This window comes from Maylandia zebra, linkage group LG2 (genome assembly GCF_041146795.1).
Source record: "Maylandia zebra isolate NMK-2024a linkage group LG2, Mzebra_GT3a, whole genome shotgun sequence".
Lineage (NCBI taxonomy): Eukaryota > Metazoa > Chordata > Actinopteri > Cichliformes > Cichlidae > Maylandia > Maylandia zebra.
Window position 1 is genome coordinate 16,885,737 of NC_135168.1, and position 27,800 is coordinate 16,913,536.

General features: G+C 39.2%; 1 protein-coding gene across 2 annotated transcripts in view; it reads right to left on the reverse strand.

The window, feature by feature from the left end:
* The window catches only part of fstl5 (follistatin-like 5), a 198,118-nt gene that overhangs the window by 86,273 nt on the left and 84,045 nt on the right, over nucleotides 1–27,800 (reverse strand). For both annotated transcript variants that reach the window (XM_012919780.3, XM_004553652.3), the window contains exons 5-6: nucleotides 7,715–7,911; nucleotides 1,790–1,910 (exon numbers count right to left, since the gene is read on the reverse strand). In XM_012919780.3, the coding sequence (XP_012775234.2) occupies nucleotides 1,790–1,910; nucleotides 7,715–7,911 (318 nt within the window). The remainder of the gene's footprint in view (nucleotides 1–1,789; nucleotides 1,911–7,714; nucleotides 7,912–27,800) is intronic.

A 27,800-nucleotide genomic window follows, 5' to 3' on the forward strand; every position in this document is an offset into this window, starting at 1 on the left:
GCCAGCGGGTAATGGAGCCAGCGCGTAATGGAGGAAATGAGTGTGCCGACTAGAAAAATCAACCGAGCGTGACCGAAGAGAAAACAGATGATGGTTCCAATGCCGGAGAGATTGTCGAACGGAAGAGCCATAGAAGTTCCGTAGTGTGAAGGTATTTCGGCTATTTCAAGTCTGACAAAAAACAGAGTAGCGTGCACTGTAAATGTGCCGAAAGCAAGTCTGGAAATACAATAAACTGGTGCATGCGTCACACTGTGCGCCACGTTATTGTTTCGGTGAAATGAATTTCTACAATACTGTTACTGTTAATTCTACTCTCTGCAGTGTTTAAATGCTTACATATACACACAGTTACTGTCCGTCCACACATACGACTCGGTTCTGCTTCTATGCCCCAGCTTTGTTTACTTTTTCCCACCGAGGCTTCTAGACTTCTGATTGGCCAACATTTCTGCACGGTTAGGAATCTAGCGCCACCTGCTGCTTTGGCATGTTCATAGCAGCGTTTTCCTTCATTTCTGCCTTTATGTGTGGACGGGATTATTTTTTAAAACGAAAACGGAAAATCTCCGTTTTCAAAAATACCCGTGTACGTGTGGACGTAGCCTCAGTGTCTGACTGGAAGCGCTAATTCATCATTCGGCTTTTGTCAGACTAAAGTAACTGTTAAAACTGTTTGAAAAGCTCAGCTATACAACAAGGAGAGATTGAGAATTTCCTTTTAGTTCTCAGTTTATTTGATATTGACAAAAGTTAGTCAATTTTGTCTGTTCTTCTGTAAAACAAACTAAGATTTATTTTTAGAATTAATATTTTGTTTCTAAGTGGAATTGACAATTTAGTCTGTTTCGTTTGTTCTATTTTGAAACTTAAACGCTTTAGCAGCTGCCTTTTGTGTAGTTTGCAATATTTGCCTTTATTTATCTGAAAAAGTCTCATGTTCCTTAAGTACATCTACCCTGTTGAACTTATTATGGGAAATAAATATTTAAATAAAAACAAGCTGCTGATTATTTCACATTTTACTTGTGAGCAACGGCACATTTAAATCTTACAAATATAGTTATTTGGCTTATATCGTGATAGATATCGTTATCGCCTGAAATGAAAAAAACATATCGTGATATGAAAAAATCTCATATCGCCCAGCTCTACCTCACACACAGACTCTATTCAGACTACGTTTTTGCTTTGCACTCATTGTTCTCTAATGTGTGCCTTTCTCCTATTTTTGTATATATTTCTTTTGTTTTGTATACATCCCTCTTGATTGTATATATTTCTCCTATTTGCCATTTATTCCTGCTGTCTACTATTTATTTTTTATTCCAGCACAGTTGTATGTGTACTTGTTGTAAGTGTGCAAGGACAAATAAAGGGCTATTCTATACTTTTATGCTATTAAAAGGAGAATAAAGAAGAAATGAGCATCAGTATCAATGAAATATGAGTATACACATTAATTATGTCGTGGCATCTGAGAGATTTTTTTTTCCAGGGTTTCAATTTACTCTCTGTTTTCTCATAATACTCATAATTACTGCACTACTTTCCAAATCAATTAACTAACAACTGGGTAAAAAGAACGCCATTGTAAACATTGTCGTAATGTTTACACACTAGGACAATATGAACCATCAACTTTAAAATATAGTTTTTTTTAAAGACAAGAGCTATTATTTAGTATTGACTAAAACTGCAAATTTAAAAATACATTTCTGTCACATCTGATATATATTTTACTGAACAATGTAAACAGACGATGGGAGTAACAAAACTGTATCCTCACCAAAGGCTGTGTAGAACTCCTCTTTTGTAAGGTGCTCATCATCGTTCACGTCGTTGTACTTCAGCAAGTCAAACAATGTGCATTCAGAGATGTCCTTGGATAGACCTTCTTGCTTGATGACCTTCAATGAGAATACATCAATCGTTGGTTAAAGAAGGTTAAGAGCATTTTTTTTTAATTCTGTTTGTGTGTGTCTGTTGGTTTTTTTCAGTACTGTTCCAGAAATTATAATAAAACAAAACCTCTATGCAATTAATGTTGCCACTAAACAAATCAGCCAGATGTTGACTAATAACATTTTTCTTTTCCACCAAAGGATTTGATGTCTCTTAAAGTAAACCACAGCAGTGATGGCACTGCTTATTCAGTCTACAGTGAGTAATCAGCACAGTTAAACCTACACAGAGAAGTGTAGGTTTAACACATATCTGTGTAGGTTTAAACTTGCTTTCTGCTCTAAGCCCACCAGACATGTATATCCTAATAAGCTGAACACAGTAGAGGGACAGATGTCCAGTTGCCTTTAAGTCCATTTTAAGTGGGATGAGGCAAACAAAGGCTAATATGGATTGTCTGTGTAGGTTCTCAATCATCCAGGTCATGGTAATTTAAGAAGCTTGGAAAGAAAAGCGACTGGACCTCTTTAAGTGTCTTAAAGACGTTTCATCCGAGAAGCTTCTTCAGTTCTAAGACCAAATGGTGGAGAGTCCCAGGTATTTAAACCCTAGTGCGAGTTGTCCCTTAAGATGGTTGTTGACCCACTATTGATCATGTGCCTCATCACATGAGCCAAGGACATCAGCAGAGGTCCGGGTGAAACATTGCGAGACCTTGTCTCACCCTATCATGTGACCTACTGAGATCAAGTGATGCAAGATGTGAGTAGGTGGTAAGATCATTATAGATCTTTTGTCCACTGATGCAAAAAAAATTTGTTTACCCCAGGTTTAAATCTAAGAAACAATAGGTGTTGCTTGGATTACACATGTCATTACAAAATGAAAATTTGAGTACCATATATCTAATTGCCAAGAAAACGGTTTCACTAAAACTGGAATGCACTGGCTGAAATGCAAAGTCGAAACCATCGGGTACTATCTCAGGTCAATTAAGTTTTTTACGTTAACCTTATTTGCATCTACTCTTTGACAAGTTGTGTGGCTAGCATTGTCACCTCACAGTAACAAGATGATGGGTTTGAATCCACCTCTGTGCTGGAATGATGACGTGACCAGCGTGTAATTATGCGCAAAAAAGGAAGTAATGGCCCAGATATCAACTATATTCTCCAATTCTCCACTCACTATACCGAAGCCCAAACATAGGATTGTTAAGGCCAATATTGATATTTTGGTGATTTTAAAATTTTGCGCATTTTCAAATTTTGCTAGCATTTCTTATACATAGTTATTTATTTAGTGATTTACACTGGCCAAATCTGCTTAGATCATGTAGTTTTTATGCTTGCTGTGTTTCAAACATGTGTGTTGCCAAAAGCCAAGTTGCAAAGTGCCCTCTGCTGGAAAAACTACGCAATGTCAGGCCATTTCCCCCATCTTGTTTACTCAGACAAAGCCAGTTAACAATTGAAAGTTTAAATTTGAAAAACAAATACAATGGTTTTAGTATTTGTAGAACCGTACAGTCACAAAACTACAAAATAGTAGACAGTTTTGTTAATCATTGGCTTTTCAGATTAATATTTAAAAGTTCTACAGTTCCTTCAGGTAAAGTGTCAGTCTATGAAGGCTGTGGTCATGTTCGGTAACATTTGCATTGTAGCCAAACTGAAAGTCAATGAAGTTCTGTCACAACAGTGGATGAACAGGTCCAAAATACTGCAGTTTTTGTCATCATCCTGATAAAAACATGATCCTATTCCACACCTTCTGCATGGCCCTGGCAGTAAAACATCCATCATACTAGATCAGCTGTCAAAATGCTGATCACAAGGGACGGCTTTATACATCATGCATTGTCCATCGGATCAGTGCACTTCCCTTTCCCAGATGACTTGCCCAAAATTTAAGAGTTACCTGTGATGCTATGTGAGCTACACCTAACTTTAATTTGAATGTTGAATCACTGAAAAAAAAGAATTCAATGTACAAATTTTCTATTTTCATTCTTTTCATTCTTGGGCTTAGAAATTTTTTTTAAAAAGAAGATGATTTTAACTCAAAAACAGTCTTTACTCATTGCTCCTTTCTTTGCTTGCTTTTTGGTCTTTTCATCACCTGGAGTGATGTGGCATTTAAGAGACTTTTATGCGTTGGAATTGCAGGCTTTGATGCATAAACTCCATTTCTGTTTCTACAGTGTTTTTCCAGTGACTCCTCTGGAGAAAAAGAGAACAACAAAGCAGTAACATATCCTGCACATGTTCAGTGGACCATGTGAGCTAAATGATCTGAGGCAAATCATCAATAGGTTAACCAGATATATGTGTATTGAGATTGCAGCTTCTGCCTGTTTTAAATTGAACCTTAATTTACAAAGCCAATGGAACATTGGCTGGTTACCCAGACAGAACATATGTCTTACAATTAGCAGTTACACTGAGTTTTCTTTTTTTTTTTTTTACTTACACGGAACCTATTCTTGCAATACAGACATTATGTACCATAACTATACGGTTCCTGCTAGAAAGGTTGTTCAGCTGGGATGCTTAAGTTAACCCCCTGTTGCACCTCCAGGCTTGCAATACACTGGTGGAAACCTTGCTGTATGTGAACATTTTCCAGCATTCCAGACGTGCTTTCATCTCCTTCACTCTCGACTCTGCTCTTCCCTCATAACCATAACAATTTACACATCATCTCCCTTACAATTTCAAAAGTTTTAAAGTTGCATCTGTCTCCTCTTTATCCACCTTTACTATTTTTTTACACAAACAAAATAAGATTCTGTGTTATTCATGTGAAAAGAGGGTAGTTGTAAACCCTGCATGCATGAATCTGCAAAGAAAAAACAAAAAGAAAACCTTTTGTATTGTCAAGAGGATGAATTAGGTACTGCAGTACAAAACAATACTGCAGGACTCATACTAGGATGTGTGACTTATGAAGCAAGATCTTCAGTGACTGTGCTATGAATGTTTCAAAAGATTTGCAAATTCGTTATATCTATTTTTTATATCTATTTTAGCCCCCCAAAATCCCAAAATAGGGATCAGAAGTCACCTGTTCGCACTCCTCTTAATTTGAATTCAGCTCTTTTAGAAATATTTGCAGACCTGATAACAACTCAGACTAGACTTCTGCAGAGATTTAAAAGAGCAATTTTCCATTAGTTAGAACCTTGAGATTTGTACTATATTTAAAAGTTTATAGATGCAAGTTGAAAAAAAAACTTACATAATGTTTCTTCTTACAGCAAATTCTACAGCATCTTTTATCATGCTTTTTGTAGACAATAAACGGTATATCAGGATCAACACTGGACAAGAAGCAGTGTTTTATTTTTATTTTTTCTAGTAAAAGATAAATCTTCAAATATTATCTTTGGTACAATGATAGATACGATGAATGCATGAAGAAAAAATATGTTTTGATTTGCCATTTTAAAAGGGCACTAAAAGGGCAGGAACAATTGCTCACTGTGTCACTTCATGTGCACACTCTAGCACATTGAGTAAGTCCAAGTGAGGGATTTCTGTCCTAGAATTTCAAATGAGATCAGAGAATGCTCCAATTATAAAGGGTGCTTTAGGCCATGCGGGTGGCAGCCATAATTTTGTAATTTTAAACTGATGAAAAATGTGTGAATTGCTTATGTAGTTCTTTTTGAAGGTTTGTTCAGGCCAAATTTGATTTGCATTAATCTCTTCTTTCAAAATTATAATTTCTTAATAAGATAGAACTCAGTGCCAGCTCAAGCAGATGAGGTTAAGAAAACATGCACGGCCCTGCCAGTACAAGTTAAGAGAGTCATAACCTTACTGTGTAACTTACATCATTTAAGTTGAGTTATGAATTACTCTGAAAAAAAATTCTGAAGAACTACTCAATAAAGCAGAGAATCCATTTGAAAACAAATTATTAATTTGGTATAGGGGCCATGATGGTGAAGCGCTATTAACCCATGAGAGCCTTTGTTTGTTAACTGACTGATTAGATGGAGAAACCTATTTCGAAGCGATATTTGTCCTGCTGTCATTGTGTAGTTATTCTGATGTGAATTAAATTAATCAGAAACATTTTTATGCCTGTAAAGTAAACATGTAAATAGTCTTCACTTACTACAGGCAAACAAAGATACAGTTTGGACTGTTGCATTGATGGATTTTTTTGGACAATATTTTCTCCAAGGTAAATAACAAAACAAATGAAAAAAAGTTTCTTGGTTAACTACTGCATGCATACCCCAAAGTCAGGTAGGCTCATGAAAAAAAGCATATCTGTATGAACAAAAAAATAATAAATTCAGTTGAAACCCCCATAAGGGCCACCTGCAATTCACTGATATTTCAATTTCTGCCCTTCCCAAAAGTGCTCCCTTCTCTCCATTTTCCTGTGAATGAGGTTTATGTGGCTGGCTCTGCATGAAATATGCCAAATTTCCCATATATGTAAACAACAAAAATGGGAGGAGGGCTAAAAACAGACTTGGAGGAATCCCTGAAAACAGTTCCTCCATTTGGACGTATATTATTAGCCTGCATGATTCAAAACACCTGGTGGGGGTGGGGGTATCAACTCTGCAGAGGAAAAGATTACATCTCATTTACAAACAGGGTTAAAAACCAGGCCAAAGTAATATTCAATAGGTTGAAAGGGCATATTCAAATTAACACTTGGGGTATATTGGCAATGTTTTTCCATAAAACCCAGTCCAACACGGTCTAAGGAGCTTGGAAGGAAAAGCGTCTCTTTAAGTTGCTTGAAGATGTTTCACCTATCAACAAGAAGCTTCTTCAGCTCTAAGGTCAAATGGTAGAGAGTCCCAGATTGAAGTCCTAGGGGAGCGTCCCCCAAGAGGGTCATGAACCCCCTGGGGGGATGACTGAGAACCTTCACAGACATACCAGTCCAACATAGTTTGTTGACTATGTATTTTATTCACCGAGCATTGATTTCTCTCAAGCTGGCAAGGAGTACCATTTAATGTTAAAACATGTAAAAATATGTAAATAATATGAAAATATCACTATTTTGTGGCCATATGCCATAAACCTCCTGTGCTAAAATATTGATCTAATGAGTCAGAGGAAAGGGCACTGACAAAGCTTACCAAGGTGACCTCTGTACACGCAGGATTTCCTACTGGATCAGCAGGAAGATAACAGAAGAAAAGAAACTGATATGATGGTTTTGAAAACCACTGCGGGTTGCTTACCCCTTCAATTATTCAAATAAGCTCTATATTAACTCAATCCCGGGGTACTGGGAGACTTTATTTGATATGCACAGAATATCTTCCTTCCTTACGGCAGCCACAAAAAGGTCTTTTTTACAACATCCTGGTCAAAGGCTGTAGCCTCCCTTAAGCTTCATGGCTCCTTTGACCCACATTGCTTTTCAAAAGATTTACCTTGAGCGATGCACAACAGCTACCAGAGGGAAGGGTAAAAGGAGTAAAACGGACACAATTCTGGCACACATGAAAGAGGACAGTTTAAACACCTGAGCGCACAGATGGTTTGTTCACTTTTTATCCCCCTTTGATGAGATATTTAAATGAAATGGCTCTCAAGTTTTGACAGACATGACAGATACTGTGAAGTCTCTTGAAATGGGAAGCAAATCTTTTTATTCTGTACTTAAATGATGCTTTAAAAAATACCTTAAGACCAGTGTTAGCTTGTGAGTCGAGGTTAAGCAGTATGTTACCTTCATGCCAAACACACACTAATACCACATTCATTTTTGAAAGGGGGAATATGTAGTGGCATAGTCAAGCTCATTTTTACTCCCATATTCTTACCTGTGAGAGCTCGCTGGCATCTATTTGACCGTTATTGTCTGTATCAAAGCGTTTGAACATGACATCAACCAGTTGCTTCTTGGCCACCATGCTGTCCTTGTGTTTCCCATGGCTGGCAGGCCCCATGTATCGTTTCTCATGCAAATCCAGAATCTTGTTTTTCAGCCGTCGGTAGTCGCTCAGTCTACAGTTATCATCTGGGGGGGAAAAAGAAAAGGCAAACTGGTTGGATGATGGAGAGTTTATTTATTTATTTGTAGTAAAAAATGTAATAAGAGCTAAGGGGAAAGTACATGTTTATTTTATCCGATAACATGTTTCATAAATATCTAAATTATTCCCAAGTGCAGAACAAAGCACAATTAAAAACATTGAACTTATTATTTGTAACAATGGATGTAGTGTTTTCACATTTTTAGCCAATTAGTATCCAAGCAAAGTAGAATCCCCCCTGAAGATTCACATTATTAAACATTAGCTCTTGTTTATATTCAGCAAAACCCAAATCTGTACAGGTCTCTGACTGTCTTCCTCATAATAACAAACGCTAAAGATTGTTTTCCCGAGGGGAGCACAAAGTGTGACAGACACGCTGCCTTCACTGCCTCAAACTAAGAAAGCGGGAGCCTCTTCAACACAAAGAAACTGATGAACAAATCCATCACACAGGTGTCAAACACTAACCCTGACAGCAACAGAAAACACGTTGGTTTTGTATTTACAATCCACCATCAAAGGCTCCAGATCAAAGACGTAAACTACATGAAAGATTCAGCAGAGTAGAGTGGAGCCAAAGAGAAAAATAAGGACTAAAACTAGAGGTTGACACATGTCAAATCAGCTTCTCCTTGCTAAATCTGGAAGTCTCTCTCTACTAATAACAGTTATATTAGCTGATGTCAACAAGCACATGGGAAAAACGTTGCTGTTCACTGGGAAGTCTTTTAAGTCTCTGGAGAGGACGCTGACATCTATACCACATCTTACTGCGTGATCAACATGGGACAAGTATGGAATAATAGCTTCGTTGCAGAATCTCATGTGAGACAAATGATCTTTGTTGGGGATGATCAAGCAGGAATGATTTAGTGAGTCTGGTAATGAGAATTTCACACAGTAGAACTGGGTTCTCACCGAAAGCTGATGACTAGCTAAGTAGAATCAGAGTGACCCCAGAAACCAATGACATGTCATTATGAGATACCTGGGATCTCATTTTTGTACTGTAAATGTCTTCAAGCATTCCTTTATAGAAACAAATTGAGCAATCAGTGAGCATTTAAATGAGATGATTGATGTAATCCCGACGCTCGCCATCATTTGGATATGACAGCCTTGAAGAAGTTCTCCTTAAACTCTGCCAGGGAAATAAACTGGCTTTCACCGAAACTATCATTTTCATCTCAGTTCTCTGTAACCTTGTAAAGTCCCCAAGGCGTAAAAACTCTATTCTTCGCATTCATATAATGTTTATTATTATCATGAAGAAAGTATAAAAATTAAGTATAAAAATATGGTAGCGTAAAGATTCAGTGTAAACAACAATGTACAACCGACACTTAACTTATTAGAAATGATTTACTGAGATTTGCAGTTTTCTGTGATAGCTGTTATTCTCTTGGTGGAAAAAGTGAAGAAATACCTTTATCTATGAATGAAAAGAGAAAAGCAAATAACAAGAAACACGACAAATATAGATTCTTCCATACAAGCTTGTTAGATAAGATTTTCTCTTTAATACAGATGTCAATATCATGGACAACAGGTGCTATTTGGATACTAGCGCTCTCCTTTTCAAATTTAAAAACTGCCACATTCTCTGCGCTGCAATGAAAAGGAAAAGTTAACGCCATTAGTGTCTGATCATTGCTATTCCATGCAGGGCAGAAGGGTTCAAGTGAATGTTTGATGAGTGTAAAATTGATGCCAGTTACCAACTCCAACCACGAATGTTTACTGTGGGAGATATTGGATCAACATATTGAAGATCATGCTCTCTGCTGTAGTTATGAATATTAAAAAAACTGAAAAACAAGGTTTATATTTTGTAGGAACAGTTTGGTCCCAAGACGCATAAAAAAACACATCTACCGTAGATGCTTGTGGACATATTTCACTTTAAAGATTTTTTTCCCTGTAATCTATGTGTTGTGTTTTAAGACGGTCTCTTTTGTTTTGTTTATCCAAAGACATTGTCAGCAGTGTAATTCTACTCCTATAAATGCTTTATTTTCTGATGACCTCATGTACCAAAATTAGGAAATCATGACCTAGCCAGGTGGAGAAAATTAGGTAAGAGAAAGAAGCACTGGAACATTGTCTCTCAGTGATGGTCTGGCTTCTATAACTATCAAACTGAGGTGTTGACAGATGTTTGAGCTGCACACTCAGTCAGAAGCACTCTGTAACTAGCAGGGTGTGAACAAAAACAGTGGTGGCTGCTAAGGACTTTCTAGCAGCCGCAGCAGGTAACAAAACAACAGGAAGCTGTTTTCAATGACAAAATTTGCTTTGGCTGTCAAAATAGTGATAATGGCTGGTGAATTCTAGGGAATCAAAAAAGTAACTTGCCCTCCAAAGTGTACCAACTGCAGAATGCTGCACCTCTTGGAGCGGGTTCTGCTTTAACAAGCATCAGTGGCAGAGAAGCTGCCCTGGTCACAGATGGCTGGTAAAATGAATAAAAGATAAATGGCTGCTGGCATACCCTCGGCTAAGGTCAGCTACATAAAAGAAGCATGAACTATCACATGCATGCAGGTCCACACGTGGATGTAAATGAAACTACTTATAGACAAACTGCTACCCAAAAACATGCATTTAAACACTCCAACATACTTGTCTACACAGGGGAGTTTAAGCAATAATTTGGCAATGGCGACTATAATCTGTCAAATTAACTATGCCAACATGCCTTAGTCAAAACAGTACTTCAGGGAACAAGTAAAAACTCAGCAAAAAGCTGTTGTGTTATTCAGTCCAATCCACTTTGTCAAACTAAGATCTACTGAATGCTGAAAGAATAACTCTCCGTTTCGTGAAATCCAAAGTTTCCTGTAAATATGGAAATGTCTCAGGCACAGAAGTGGTTTTTGAGCTCAAAGGGATGCATCAATGGGGTCTGCTTTTCCTGTGCAATTGCTGGGGTTATCCTAAAAAAAAAAACATTTCCCATTAAAACTTTGATCATTAAATTGATCATCACTAACTGATGAGTTCTCAGTTCCAACATTGTCTTGTTAATTGAATCATCTGCCTTTTTTCAGTCTTACTGTAGACAAAGACACAGGAAATCAGGATGGGTTATAAAACTGTGCAAACCTCGTCTGGACTCAAAATTACTTGTAATGGAAGAACAAGGGAAGAACAGAGGTGCTTGCTTTGTTTTGTTTTGGGTTTTTTTGTTTTGTTTTTGATGGAGGATCATGTTAGATATCAGTAAAAGGCTTAAAATGGAGTTCTACTGTTCCATCAACATTACAATCTTATTTACAGTAATGATAATGATGTTAAATAATCCTTTAACCTTATCCTTTTATTTTAAAATAATTTGGTGGTAGGAGAGCAGGCTGCTTCAGTAGGAAGTTTAAGACCCTGACCATAACAGCAAGCATGCCTCCAATGATTTCCATGCCTTGGGAGACCAACACGGTAGCCACAGGGTAACTGACAGAGAGCCAACAGTCAACTGATACCGATTACTGTGAAAGTGGAGAGGCTGCAAGACTCAGAGAAATCCAGGGACAAGGACAGCTGCAGGCAACTAATAATCCTTCAACAGGTTCAACTATGAAACCCCGAGAGCTTCCTCTAGATTGATCTTACTGACCGAAGATTCTCTTTTGGTCATCTTGTGTGCGGCTGTAAACAGTGAGTCTGAGCATTTATAGCAGGGCAAATGGGTGTGCTTGATTTATAACACAACACTGTCAGCAGGCAAAGCAATGGGCAAAAAGGCAGAGTACATTCTGGACAAATACATAGTCAATCACAACACACAGAGAAAGGCAGCCATATACTCTCAGATTCACACCTTCGCCTATTTAGAATCACCAGTTAACCTAACATGCATATCTCTGGACTGTGGGAGGCAGCCAGAGCCCACGCAGGTACAGGGAGAACATGCAAATTCCACTAAATGGTCCATCTAGCTGTTACACAAGTATAGCTACTCGTGTGCATGGATAAGATGACACAAACAAAGGGACAAGGTTCAAGCAAAAGCTTAATGTGGTGTGCAAGCTTCCTGCCAGTTCAGAGTTATTCCAGCTGGTGCTGGTAATGGTCAAGTGACCTGTGCCAACAAAAAGAGCAAAGAAACAGCAAATATAAAAGAGGTAAACAACAGAGTATTGTACAATAGCTTCAAGATGAAGACCTCGAGGACACAGAGAGAGCAATTCTTGCAATAGTATCACATTAACCGAAGTTACGTTTGTTTACTAGGCGACTCACACCAAGGCCTTTAAACGATTGAGCCTTACCTACTGAATAGCAATGGCATCTTAAATGCTAAGTGTTAAAGATGAGCTGGAATGTAGTTTCATCTGTTCTTCTTATCTGTTTTATGTAAGTGGTATCGATGGACATTTTGCATTTGTGCAGCAAAAGTGATGGATGGTGATGAATAGTGATCAAACAACAAAATCTTTATGTCTAACCGCTTTATGCAGCCGACAGCTTTTTCTACATTTAGTGACATTCACAAACAAACTGAACAGCCAGTTACAGCCTTAGAAAGAACATCTAAAATTTAAACTAATGTTTGACACTGGGTTCTCCACGTGTTTGTTTTGATTTTAGTGCTTTATAATTTCATCTTCCCTTGTCCCCAGTGCAATCTTAACTGTACCTTTCATTCACAGTCTCCTTATTAAGAACACACCCTGAAAACAACATATGATTAGTAAATAATATATTCAGGGACATGGAAAAGTGTTGTAATACAAAACTAAATATTATCCATGGATGGAATACATGACATTTTTCATGGACAGAGTTGCAGAGAAAGCAACAATTTAGTGAGAGTGACAAAAAAATTTAGCTTTTCACAGTGACTATTCATCTGTGTGCAATTGGTTAATAAGTGGCTTTTAGTCAAAATGTAGGCCATCCAGGTATTCATGGAAGCCAGTGTTAATTTTTGATAATTTGGCAATACCACGTGAAGGAAGACGCCCTTTTACTGTTTGCTGTTAACTCAATGACCCGGAGATTAGTGTATCCAAAGAACAACAACAAAACCCTACATTCAAACCATACAAAAGTGCCATTCTCATGGGTATAACAGCATGCAAGCACAGGGAAATGGTGGTACACTCTGGTGAGCAAATGTAATGAAGCATGAAGGCTAAAAGCAAAAAAAGTAGTTTCTGTTTTAAAGAACTTTTCCACATACAGATGACGTCAGTGTAGAAAACTTAAATATTGTACAGGTGAAAAACGTCTGCTTTCTAAGCACCTGAGAGGCACACTACTGTGCACAAGAAATTAAGAGTCTCAAACGTGTATTGTGCCAAACAGCATGGAGAAGCAGCTGCTGCATTAGCAACCAATATAAGTCCAGCTGGCACTAATGAAAAGTTACTTTTCGAGCTGAAAATACACACTAATCCTTTGCCGAACATGCAGTAGACTCAGAGAAAGAAAACAGAAATTCTACATGCTCTCCACAGAGACCGTAAAAGTGACTGAACCCCCCTCGCTACCTCAACCTGCCCCTTTAAAAGCCCTACTGTTTTATTTATAAAAAGAAAAAGGCGGCTCAGCGGAATAGCTAGAGTCAACTCCACTGAAACTGTCCCATCTTTGCCCGACTAAGCCTGCCCCCCACCAACCATCTCTTGCAGCTTTTCCATCTCCGTCTCCAGGGCCCTGGGTACTGCCGCTGCTCACAATACATCAAGACAGCACAGCATGACAACTGGGCTAACCAAATCAGAGGTCACTGATTGCAATCTTTAAGAGCAACTGGAGGTGTCAGTGCCGCAACACCTGACTGAATCTGAAATGGATATCTGGGCAGTAGAGCTGCAACCCCTCAAAGCTGCTCTGGCCAGGTCGATATGAATGCAAAACACTCACAGCAGACCTCAGGCACAGAGAAGAGACTCCTGCTAATATCTCGGAATTCAAAATAAAAGATTTCAGTCACACTGAGGCTTTTTGCATCCATACTAAAAAGTAAAGAAATACAAAAGTGAAGTTCATTCCTGCCCTTGGAATCAGCAAGTTGAAACACAGTCACACCGTAAGGTCCTTTTGTTAGATATTCTTGATCTTTTAATCACACTCCATGATCTTTATTAGCAGATTGAGTTTACCCAGCTGTCATGGAGCTGCTTTTCTTTTGTCACATGTGCCTATATGATTTGCTGCTCACATTGTGTACTGAAATTTTGTTTTCATGCTGTACTAAAAACCAATTCCATCTGTGGTCACATGGCAATTAAAGTAAAGAACAAATCTGGAAACAAGCCAGTCCAATTTCTACAGGGAATGGGTCTCTAAATTGTTAGACTTATGTCAAAGTGGCTGCTAGAGTTGATGAACAGATTTCTTGTGTTTGGCCCGATGGCTGAATGTTTTACAGTATCTAATAACATCTGTACAAAGAACAGGATTGATCTATTGAATTATCCTTTGGAGATAATGATTGGTTTGTTGTTTAATTATTAAAACCAGAAGCTAGTGAGAAAAAACCCACAAGCTTTCTGTTGAAGTCAATTATAGGAGCATTTTCTTATCAGTCACCTCTATTGATATTTTATTAAGTTCAGGCAATTAAAATAACTTAACAAATAACAAAAGGAAAACCGGAAAAAGTCTTGGTAAAAGACATGATATGTATTTGTTCAAATACATATCATGTAAAATTTGTTTCAAACCATTCACAGTCATCTGAAAACTAATGATTACTGATATATTTGTCAGCTACACACACACACACACCATTTGGTTGGGATTAATAGACTACATATAAAATATGGAAGTAGGTTCTGGGTATGCAATGTAAAGTCAGTCCACAAGTACCATAAACCTGTTTTCTTGCTAATGGCCAGGGGCAGAGTGCTCAGTTTGTAAAACAAACTGCTAGTTGTACAGAAGAATATAGAAAAATAGCCCTTGGCTGCTTTGCTCTGTGACCTCAGTAAAGGCTTCTCTTATGGCTTAATAGGGTAAGTAGAATTTTGTAAATTATGGCTACGATTACAGTCATAAAGGACGATTATCACAGTCATTTGCTAATGAGCATGAAGTGTTCTGCAGTTTCTGGGCCACACACACACCCTTCGAAAGCTGAGATTCAAAGCACCGAGATTTTTGATAGCAAAAACACTCACCCTGAGGATGAGCATTTTTGCTGATATGACTTCATAACCCATGGGTGCCATCCCATTTTTGTACTGTCTACATGCTTAAAGACATAAAAGAAACAACCAAGTAATTGTGTTTATAGCTAATATATCAGTATATTAAAACAGTCACCAAAGGTGAACTCTGATGTCTTATATACCAAAAACCCACACTAGCCTCCTCCATGAGATGTTTTGCAAAAAATAAAAATAACAAAATGATAATAAAAATAATAAATAAGTAATTCCAACTCTGTCTTTACCAAATAACAATTGTGTATTTTTCATATAGAGGACAACTTCTATACAAAAGTTTCTTTGGAAACCTCACTTTGTTTCTTTACCACTTAGTAACTTTCTGAGCCTTTAGTAACAGCACAAGACAGATCCCCCCCTTTCATTCAGTCTCTGTCACTACTGTTTCCTCCCCAGATGCAGGTGTAATCCTCTCCTTCCAATCTTTCATCAAGACTGCTGCTCTTCCTCACGTCTTAATCTTTGATGTATTACCACCCCACCCCTCCTCTCTTACCTTGAATGGAATCATTATCATCTAGGAGACTTTACTCAAACATTACTCCATCCACCCAACTTAGCCTTACTGCTTTCCTTTTTTTTCACTCGACTGACAGAATCCCCAGGAGGTGTTCAGAGCTTCAATTCCCCTATTAAAAAAAAGCCCAACTTCTGTGCCATCTGCTACTATATACTCCAGTACACCCACACCTGAACACTCTGACTTTACTGGCCTTTTGTTCTAGCACTGCTGGATCCTGGCCATGATGGCTTTGTGGCATGTTCTGATGGATTATCTTAATTATTAATTTCAGTGAATGTAAAACATGTGACTCATCTTGACTCCTGCATTGTATAAAGCATTACAGGTTGGAGCGCCAATTTAATTAATCCAATACATGTATAAGTGAGAGAGTGTAAATGGAAACTGGTCAAAAATGAATAAAGAATAAGTATAATTTAAATACTTTGAAATTGTTGGTTATTGTAGGTCTTTTTTTGTTGGAGGGGGGAGGGGGGGGGGGGGGGGGGGCAAAAGAAACAGGCCTTTCTTTTCCCAAAAGAAATGTAGGTTGGCTTAGACTAATCTTCCAGACTGAGATGAAGCTAGACTGAAATACAAGACAAAGAAAAGAACGAGAAGAGAAGGAGATTGTGAGAACAGGAAGGCTTTGTTTTCCTCTCAAATATGATCCCAGAAGGCTTGATTACACAGAGCTTACTCCTTCAGTGGCAGGTCTTGTTGATGACATGATAGAAGGCAGTGACCCAGGGGCTGAATACACCTTGGCCAAGACATCAAATCAACACTGCTGCAGGTCTATATTTGGTCTACTGCAGACAGGCTGAGGAATATCATTTCTTCACAGTTGGGCCACAGTTTGATCAGCGAGCTTGAACAAGAATAGAAATATTTCTCAGATGTATAGCTGATGCATAAATGATGTCAATACCTGAGTTAATAATGTTAGACTGAAACCCAGTGGTGGAAGCAAAGAAATAAGGAGTAACCTCAGTAACATTTACAGTTTAAAATAGTCAGAAATGCTTTTGGTGTTGCGAGGTTAACTATGTAGCCCCAAGTCAAGATGGATTTGGAATAGATGGGTAGATGTGTGCTGGTGTGAAAAGCCTTCTATTTGCTTCTATTTACCCTTTAGGCATGCTGACCTTACTTCAGTGGCTTTCTGCTTCAGAAAAAAGTGATCCCTGTGAGTGTCAACTACTCCAATCAGAGTTATCATATTATCAGATGAAGATGATAAATCCTTACATAACACAAACTATGACATTAAAATGCAACACTGTTGCAAATAAGGTGACTGCACCACATTAAATAATCTAGTCTAAAGGTATAGAGCTGTAAACACTAAACATTACTATCCCATAGCATAATAAAGAAGATGTGGACATTCCATTAATTTGTAGTAAGATCAAGTGAAATTATTTTGTTGACTGGGCAGGTATTTTTGGTCTGTGTTGTAGTACTGTAGCTGCGATTCCAGCAGTTTAAAGGAAACCTAGCAGCACATTATAATTTATCCGCTTCACCCGATGAATACATGCACATTCCTGTTACAATGTGATGCACTGTTTGTGCTTCATTCAGTTGTTTAAGATACGTCTTAACAACTTGCACATATCAAATATATCATCCCAGCAAATCATCTATATTGCACTTAAAACATGCTGCAACAAAAAAAACTAAATAAAAAAACAGTGAAAACATGGTGCTTCCATGCTGAACACAAGAGAGTTTTGATGTACTTAAGAGTACACCCTCTGTGTTGTCGTGCAGTATCCTAGTAGGTGGGGTTAATTAGTACAACTGGGAGGACCTGGCCAGTGTCCCTGGAGGACTTAACAGGTGTCTGTATCAGCTCTTTCTCCATCGACCCAGGACCATGTTTTTGATTTGGTTGACTACAGCCAGATTATTTTAGGCTTTACACTACACAACATCACAGACTTAACATTCATTCATCTAAATACTGACACACTGACAATGACTGACACACCTCACAAAGTTAATTATGTTTTTTTTGGGGTTTTTTTGGTTAATAAATTGTGGTTCAAGTTGTGCATCTCCCATTACTTGCATGGCTCATAACTCATCGACCCTCCAACACTGTTTTCAGTATTTTTCCTAATTGTACTGTCATGAATGTTTACACTTAACATGCTAACTGAGGACTGCAGAGTCTGAGATGTAGCTCTCAGAGTTTCTGCTTTTTCTCTGAGCATTGCACGGTCTGACCTTGGGGTGAATCTGCTGGGATTCGGACCTGTGATGGCATGCCACACATGGTAAGCTCCACACCTCACCACCCGTTGATTCACTTTAGTTTAATTTACAGTCACTACTTTAAAATATTCTATTTATTGTTCAATATCGTTTCTTTATTAAATGTATTCATTTTTCCATCACACCTTCCAATGTTTATATGGCGTGCACACATATTAACCTTGCAAGGTCAAAGTTCTGTTTTATGTTATATTAATACAGCTTTCTTTGTTTGAGTTACCTGGGTGTTGGTGTCTCCTCCTGTCTGGCAAAAGGTGTGGCAAAGGGCTGGGAGACCTGAAGTGCTGCTGACAGCCTAATTGGATTGCACCACATGCTTCATTGCCTGGGGGGTGTTTCATGTTTGTTTAAATGTTTTGTATTAGTTGGTTATATGGCAGCCATCTTGTTTTCCCCGTGTGTGTCATTTGGTTTAGCTAAACCAGTATTTAAGTCCCCCTGTGTGTCATTTCAGCAGGTCAGTTTACCATATGTTTGTTTGAGGTTTTGTTAATTATTATCTTGAGTTTAGTCTATTGAGTTGACCTCTTTTATTGGTCTGCCTGTTTAAGTTTTGGCTTTGTTAAATATATTTTCATATTTTTGGGTCAATAAAACCCGTTTTTTGAATTAAAACCACCTGTGTCCTTTATGCTTTACTGCTTGGTCCCTGACAGGACCCCTGGGATGACTGCAGCATTGTGTTAACATAGACCTAACTGATCCAGCCAAGAAAACTACCAAAACATCTCTCTTACATAGAGATGGTGACACTTGCTGATTATCAATTAATAAATGCATTTCATTAACAGCACCTGGTTGGTATTTACCCTGTTAATTCCTATGGAAGTAGTAAGGTTGTACTTGTTTTTCTTATTTATTTGGTTGATTATCTTGTTTGTTGGTTTGCTTCTTTTTGTGTTCTGTTGTGTTTTTACAGGACTGTATAAGATCTCTTTAAAAGCTTTCTTTTTCACATGACTGTCATTTTAAATGCATATGTTAGGACAGTGATGAATCCAATCCATCATCAAACAACTTTTGGCCTCCACAGGATATGTCACAGGGTGCAGCCAACACTGTTCCCAGTGTATTGGTGCTCACTGCTACTCTACTGCCAAGTTCCGTCTTACTCTGAACTTGGACTAGCAGGATGAAACACTACAGGCTAGGCACGAGTACATTGCAGTACTTTGACTAAGAGTCTAAGTCATTATACAGTGGGGCAAAAAAGTATTTAGTCAGCCACCGATTGTGCAAGTTCCCCCACCTAAAATGATGACAGAGGTCAGTAATTTGCACCAGAGGTACACTTCAACTGTGAGAGACAGAATGTGAAAAAAAAATCCATGAATTCACATGGTAGGATTTGTAAAGAATTTATTCGTAAATCAGGGTGGAAAATAAGTATTTGGTCAATAACAAAAATACAACTCAATACTTTGTAACATAACCTTTGTTGGCAATAAGAGAGGTCAAACGTTTACTATAGGTCTTTACCAGGTTTGCACACACAGTAGCTGGTATTTTGGCCCATTCCTCCATGCAGATCTTCTCGAGAGCAGTGATGTTTTGGGGCTGTCGCCGAGCAACACGGACTTTCAACTCCCGCCACAGATTTTCTATGGGGTTGAGGTCTGGAGACTGGCTAGGCCACTCCAGGACTTTCAAATGCTTCTTACGGAGCCACTCCTTTGTTGCCCGGGCAGTGTGTTTTGGATCATTGTCATGTTGGAAGACCCAGCCTCGTTTCATCTTCAAAGTTCTCACTGATGGAAGGAGGTTTTGGCTCAAAATCTCACGATACATGGCCCCATTCATTCTGTCCTTAACACGGATCAGTCGTCCTGCCCCCTTGGCAGAAAAACAGCCCCATAGCATGATGTTTCCACCCCCATGCTTCACAGTAGGTATGGTGTTCTTGGGATGCTACTCAGTATTCTTCTTCCTCCAAACACGACGAGTTGAGTTTATACCAAAAAGTTCTACTTTGGTTTCATCTGACCACATGACATTCTCCCAATCCTCTGCTGTATCATCCATGTGCTCTCTGGCAAACTTCAGACGGGCCTGGACATGCACTGGCTTCAGCAGCGGAACACGTCTGGCACTGCGGGATTTGATTCCCTGCCGTTGTAGTGTGTTACTGATGGTGACCTTTGTTACTTTGGTCCCAGCTCTCTGCAGGTCATTCACCAGGTCCCCCCGTGTGGTTCTGGGATCTTTGCTCACCGTTCTCATGATCATTTTGACCCCACGGGATGAGATCTTGCGTGGAGCCCCAGATCGAGGGAGCTTATCAGTGGTCTTGTATGTCTTCCATTTTCTGATGATTGCTCCCACAGTTGATTTTTTCACACCAAGCTGCTTGCCTATTGTAGATTCACTCTTCCCAGTCTGGTGCAGGTCTACAATACTTTTCCTGGTGTCCTTCGAAAGCTCTTTGGTCTTGGCCATGGCGGAGTTTGGAGTCTGACTGTTTGAGGCTGTGGACAGGTGTCTTTTATACAGATGATGAGTTCAAACAGGTGCCATTCATACAGGTAACGAGTGGGGGACAGAAAAGCTTCTTACAGAAGACGTTACAGGTCTGTGAGAGCCAGAGATTTTCCTTGTTTGAGGTGACCAAATACTTATTTTCCACCCTGATTTACCAATAAATTCTTTACAAATCCTACCATGTGAATTCATGGATTTTTTTTTCACATTCTGTCTCTCACAGTTGAAGTGTACCTCTGGTGCAAATTACTGACCTCTGTCATCATTTTAGGTGGGGGAACTTGCACAATCGGTGGCTGACTAAATACTTTTTTGCCCCACTGTATTATAATCACTTCATTTAATTTAATTAAAAATATCTTAAGGTCAGTTATGACCTTGTATCTATTATGCCCAAGCATGAATCTGTCTTTGGTTAGCATCACTCAAATGTAATTAACTATAGTCTAAAACTCTTGAAAAAGTCCAGAAGCTGACCTCAATTTCAGATACTTTTTCGTTGTTTTCATTGTATGTAAAGCACATACCTAGAAACTCAATTTCTGACATCTAGAGACTAATGGCATTTACATTCCACCCAGCAAGAGACTTTGCACAAAGAAAATGTTTGGTTCTTTAACTCAGCATATCAGTGTTTACCTCAACCAATGAGTTTATTTAATCTCCAGTGCAGCTCAGCCTCTGAGAAATGTTTGTGTTGCATGAATAAACTCTAGTCTGCCAGAAGTCTGCTTTGTGGTCTGAAGACATACAGTACTCTATTCAGCTTTATGTACTGGCTTGTATTATAGTGCCGACATTAACAGACACACACACACACACACACACACACACACACACACACACACACACACACACACACACACACAAACACAAACAATCTCTTACTCCTACACAGATTGTAAAGCAGCTTCTTATACTGACCTGCGGCCAACACTCTGATCACAATGTCTATAGATTCCTGCTTTTCATTGCACTGTGGGGTCAGCATTAGGTTAAAGGACTCTATTATCATCTATCTAGCCACTCAGCTCATAGCTGGGAACCATAAAGAGTTGAATTCCTATAGATCTGCTGCGCTGAGATACAGCGCTTTCTGTAGCCTTTATTGATCGGCTCATAAAACATTCAGTATGGATGGAAACAAGACGATTTTGTCACAACTATTCCAGCACCAACACAGATTATTTCTGAGTGAGTTATGACATCAAATGTTGTCTGATTATTTTCCATTGCACACCAGCTAAATACTAAGTAGCATTTAATAACAATAAATATTTGTGTGTTCCAACTACAGGGGGATCACACTCCTCAGCCTCCCTGGGAAAGTCTATGCCAGGATGCTGGAAAGGAGAGTTCGTCCGCTAGTCGAACCTCGGATACAGGAGGAACAATGCGGTTTTCGTCCTGGTCGCGGAACACTGGACCAGCTCTTTATCCTCTCGAGGATACTTGAGGGTGCATGGGAGTTTGCCCAACCAGTCTACATGTGTTTTGTGGACTTGGAGAAGGCATTCGACCGTGTCCCTCGGGGTGTCCTGTGGGAGGTGTTGTGGGAGTATGGGGTGTCTGCCCCAATGTTAAGGGCCATTCAATCCCTATACAACCATTGTAAGAGCTTGGTTCGCATTGCCGGCAATAAGTCGGACTCTTTCCCGGTGGGTGATGGGCTCCGCCAGGGCTGCCCTTTGTCTCCGGTTCTGTTCATAATTTTTATGGACAGGATTTCTAGGCGCAGCCAAGTGGCAGAGGGCTTTTGCTTTGGTGGCCTCAGAATCTCATCTCTGATATTTGCGGATGATGTGGTTCTGTTGGCTTCATTGGGTGAAGGCCTCCAGCTCGCACTGGAGCGGTTCACAGCCGAGTGTGAAGCAGCGGGAATGAGGATCAGCACCTCCAAATCTGAGGCCACGGTCCTCAGCCGGAAAAAGGTGGAGTGCCCACTCCGGGTCGGGGATGAGTTCCTGCCACAAGTGGAGGAGTTCAAGTATCTCGGGGTCTTGTTCGCGAGTGATGGGAGAAGGGAGCCGGAGATCGATAGACGGATTGGGGCTGCAGCTGCAGTAATGCGGACGCTGCACCGGTCCGTCATGGTGAAGAGGGATCTGAGTGTAAAAGCGAAGCTCTCAATTTACCGGTTGATCTACATCCCTACCCTCACCTATGGCCACGAGCTGTGGGTAGTGACCGAAAGAACAAGATTGCGGATACAAGCGGCAGAAATGAGCTTCCTCCGAAGGGTGGCTGGCCTCTCCCTTAGAGATAGGGAGAAAAGTTCGGCCATCCGGGAGGGGCTCAGAGTAGAGCAGCTGCTCCTCCACATCGAAAGGAGCCAGCTGAGGTGGTTCGGGCATCTGACAAGGATGCCCCCTGGGCGCCTCCTGGGTGAGGTGTTCCAGGCATGTTGGAGAGATTATATCTCTCGGCTGGCCTGGGAACGCCTTGGTGTTCCCCCGGATAAGCTGGAGGAGGTGGCTGGGGAGAGGGAGGTCTGGGCCTCTTTGCTTAGGCTGCTGCCCCCGCGACCCGACCTTGGATAAAGCGGATGAAGATGGATGGATGGATGGATGGATGGATGGATGGATAATGTATTCGATTTTATCTGTGGCATGGGGCACATGTATATGAGGGCCAGCATGCTTTCTTACAATAATCATAAAATATTACTTACATAGGACACTTCCCCCCCCCCCCCCCCCCCACACACACACACACAAAACATATTAAGGATTGTACATTAACAAAAAACTGTTGTACACACACACACACACACACATGTGAAGACAGAGAGAGAGTATGCATAGTATGCAAACAGCTACCAAAACGGCATCATAATTCGTTATACAATTAGAACAGGGCAAATCAACAATTAACAATGACTAATTAATATTAAAATCTGTAATATAATGTATTGTTTGGAGTTTAGTCTGTTGCTGTTGCTATTTTTACCATTTCTTCTTGGAGCAACTGTAACTCACATAATTTCCTTAGGGATTAATAAAGTATTCTGAATCTGATTGTTTCAGGATGACCTGCCATTATCCAATGACACATCTGCTTACCTGTGTCTATTGCTCGTTTCTCCTCCTCTTCTTTTCTCTTTTTTCTAAACTGAGCACCTGATGGCTTTGAACTTTTCTTGTCCATCTTCCATTGGTTTTAATTTTGCACTCCAGTATGAACACAAATCCCCCATATCGAGGATCACCACAACATAATCTAACAGACCTAAACCTTAGTTCACAGATTCACTTTGTCTAGGGTTTATTTCAGGGATTTCACACAACCCAAGGTTCAAATCATGAATACATAATGGGCTCGGATTTATAACATTATAAATGAAATGTGCTCTATTTGGAAGCAGCAGGTCTCCCTCCCCTTTCGACGGGCTGTGTTTGAGACTTTAAATCATCAAACTGTAAATTTTAAATTTTAAATTGTTATTGATCCCTTTACCCCGAGTCCTAAAGTGTATATTTATTTTCTTACGCTTCTTATATATATTGTTTGTTTACTTGCACTGCTGTAACTAGAGCCTCGTCGTCTTGTCTCTTTATATACTGCACTGTATGTAGCGGACAATAAAGTTTACTTTGACTTCAGCAGCAAGCAGGCGCACCAAGGGCTCTCGCGCTCACTTTCCGTGCACAGAATTTCGAAAAAACATCAGTGCAAGTTATAAGTCTGTATTATAATGTCTGGTGTTTTCGTGTTTGTTGGTTTGTTTTTATTTTGTTTTATTTTGCGAGTTGATTATTATTAGATGCTGCTCCAGCCAGGCAGAGAATCCCCCGCCGCCACGCCCTCTCCTCCCCGTGTCAGAAGCAGCAGGAGGGCGCCCTTACTCCCAGCAAATGGGCGATAGAAAACCGATCGGTGCCTGTGCCATTCCCTGGCTGACGTCGGGGCAGCATGAGTACAAGTTTTTTGAGTACATTTTTTTTTTCGCCAATGCCCGTGATGCCGCCCCCCACCACGATGCCGCCCCGGGCAACCACCCGTGTCGCCCGTATCTAAAACCGCTACAGACTGTACTCGATTGCAATGGAAAACGTCCAAAACCGAGTTGAGTCAAGCCGCCTTGAGTGGAGCTGAGTAGGTACTAGTGGAAAAGAATTATCATTCGTACTTACTGACTTTATATTAAATTTGTAAGGAGACGCCTACAACGAAAGTATGTTTTTATATTCATTTTCCACTCTCAGACCATTAAATGCTAACTGACTTATGCAGATCTAAATATTCCTTTAATGTAATAATAATAACCCAGAAGATACTCCTGAAGCTTAGTAGAGCTTTAATTTTGATAAATCTGTTAAGTTACACAGTCACAACTTGTCCATGTGTCTTGTCCTGCCTTACTGACCAAAGTGCTTAAAGCATAGGCTCATTCATACATCACTTTTAATACTAATACTGTACAGTGCTTTTGCAGTTAAATACACTCATTCCACTCATTTTTTTGCAGCAGCTGTGTCTCTTTCAGTCTGATTATTTGTTTAACCCTTTCATGTTTTTCTGAAAAGATAACATTATAGTTTTATCTTCCTGTGTAAAATCAGCTGCTCTGCTGTAGACTTATATCATCTTTGTGACTGAGCGAATGCTGCCAAACACCACCCCCTTTATGTAAATGTGCTTAAAGCTAGACTGACAAACCCTGTGTTAACCTTTCCACATACTGATATTAGGGTGCTTAAAGCCACATAACAAAAAGATAACTTGTTTTGTAGTACAAAGCCCAGCCTTCCGCCTATCGCAGTTTCTGGATAGAGTGGCCATCTAACTCACATTGGATTCCCTAAGGAGATCAAGGATTTTCTGTCTGACTGCAAGATGAAAAACTCTGAAAAGAGGCAGCTAAACTGGCTAGCTCGAAGGCAAACACAGCACAGGAAGGACTGGTGGTAACTTATTAGCAGCAACTTTCAAAATACTACCCAGGATATTGTTGTCCTGTAACGTAAATACATCAGACTCTGAAGTAAGACTAAAACCGGTCTCCAAATATTACTTAGGCAGCTCTTAATATACCTGAGCAGTCAGTCTAAATAAAGTCTACATGTGGAAAACACCAGAATTTCAAATTTTAAAAATGATTTGTTTTGGGGTCCTTAGGGACTAGTAAAAGCGCTATATAAATACAGGCCATTTACCATTTACCATTTATTACACTATCCTATTGCAATTACAGTATACACTATCCCATAATAACTGTTTGGATCACTCTGTTTTGGTTATGCTAGTGAAAAAACAAGTCCTTACATTCGCATCACTTAGCAATTCTCTATTTCCTCTCTTCCTTTATAAAAAAGTAGCTTGTTCACTTTATACTGTCCAGCAGCTGAAAATCCAACACATTTGTCATGTCACTGGGTCACATGTTTTTCACTAAATATAGAATGAGGTCAATGCTTTGATATTAGAAAACACCCACAATGCTGTAACCCAGTCAACCTCCCCCCCACACTCCTCTTCTTCTGTACATCTCTGTATCTATGACTTACTCACAAACGCTGCTTCAAGCAATGTTGGCAGCTATTGTTCACTTTCATTTCAGCAAATTTTACAAAGGTCTGATATCCAGGAAGGACAAAGTAGGTGGAAACAAAAGAGGAATAAAATGCAGAGAGCAATAAAAAGAAAACTTTTCAGGATAATGGCTCATGCAGGAAAATGGCTTTTAACCAATACTTTAATGGAAAGCCATGTTGCGCAGACTGCAAAAATGGTTTTGGAACCCATTCACTTCAAGTAAACAAACCTGCAACGGGATTCAATCGGCCAATTGAATCCCGACTGAATCATCAACAGTCTGCAGAGCTTTTAAGGGGTTATTTAAGCTTGTGTTGTCATTGGAATATTTTAGAGGACAAGGGGGGGGGGGGGTAGAATGAAATTTAAATTAAAAACAAATGGAAACCAACAGAAAAGCTTAAAAGTTTATATTTATATTATAAAAGGATATTAATAAATTAATAAAACCTATAGTCCAAACTGTATCTCTTGAAAATGCACAGTCTAGTAAACTGTTACTGAAAAAGTCATAACCTCACTAAATTACAAATGTATAGCCCTTATGTTTTCCCTGGTTAACTCAATTCTACTATTTATAGGTAGCTAAACTTATCTCTGAAAGTCCTCCTGTAAACATTAATGAAATTATTCTGCACTGACAACCTCTTATTCTGCACTACAGGGGAGAGTAACATCAAACATGTTTAATTGGCTAATTTGTCACATGATTGTTTGGGATCTGTGGCCTAGTCCTCAGCACACGCCTTTGATGGAATAATTGGCCATTTTGGGCACATAATGACATGCAAATGACTATAAGTTCCTTTGAAGCTGGCCAAGCTAGAAATAAAGCCATCGATCAAAGACACCAGTTTCTTGTCTTGAGGTTCACAAACCTGCAGTGGTGTGTGTGCTGTGTACAGGGGAGCCAACTGTACCAAAAATGGCACTAAACAGTGCTAATTAGTGCAGCATCTAAATAGATGTGCCGCTTCTGTAGGTTTCTATACGGCTGAAAAGTACCATGAAAAGAGAGATATAGTTTCATATTCTTCTCCGTTAGCAGGGGGTACTATAATTAAAACATTTTTTTCCAAAGGCTCATGGTTTGATATCAAAGACAAACTTGTCCTTCAAATCAATGCTGCACAATGTTTCCATCTAATATTTATAAATTGCTTGTTCTTTTGACTGTGATGATGTTTCATCAGAAAGTACATTATATACTTTCCATTTTCACTCTAATAGTTAATAATTAATGAAAACAGAAAACATATTTCCACCAACACCATGTTCTTTGTCTTCTATGCTCAGTTTCTTCCCAAGATCCTTGTTACTGTTCAATTTAAAATTCCAGCCTACACAGACATTGCTCTCAGACTAAGACCTTTTGGAGTGGCCTAAGACTTTTTACTTATAGAGTATGATTTTATTTTCTGTTAAAACTATAATAGACTACATGTTCTGCTTTTCTTAAATATGTTTTAGCTTTTTTCTCCCAGACCTGTCTGCAAAGAAGCACTATAAACAAACACACTGCAGCAAATCAGAATTGTCTATAGCATTGCTTTTTTTATACAGTCCATAGCAGATGGTGCTAATTGTTTGTATAAATAGGGTAAATCAAGCCTCAGGTGTCTAGACTGTGTGCCGCAGGAGAACACACACACAGAGGAGAAAAAATAAATAAATAGGAAGAAATACCACTCATAAATGAACACTGTATAAATTAGAAGTCTCTTTGTGGGGTAAATTCTCAAAGGCTTTTCCTTTCTGTGTCACTAAAATAGTACCCGTATAAATCATTATTTATAGATCAAGCATTAATCCAAATTAGAATTCATTTAATAACATGACATTCATGCCAACAAAATGCAAACACCTACTGTAAGTTTATTATGTTATTCACCAACAC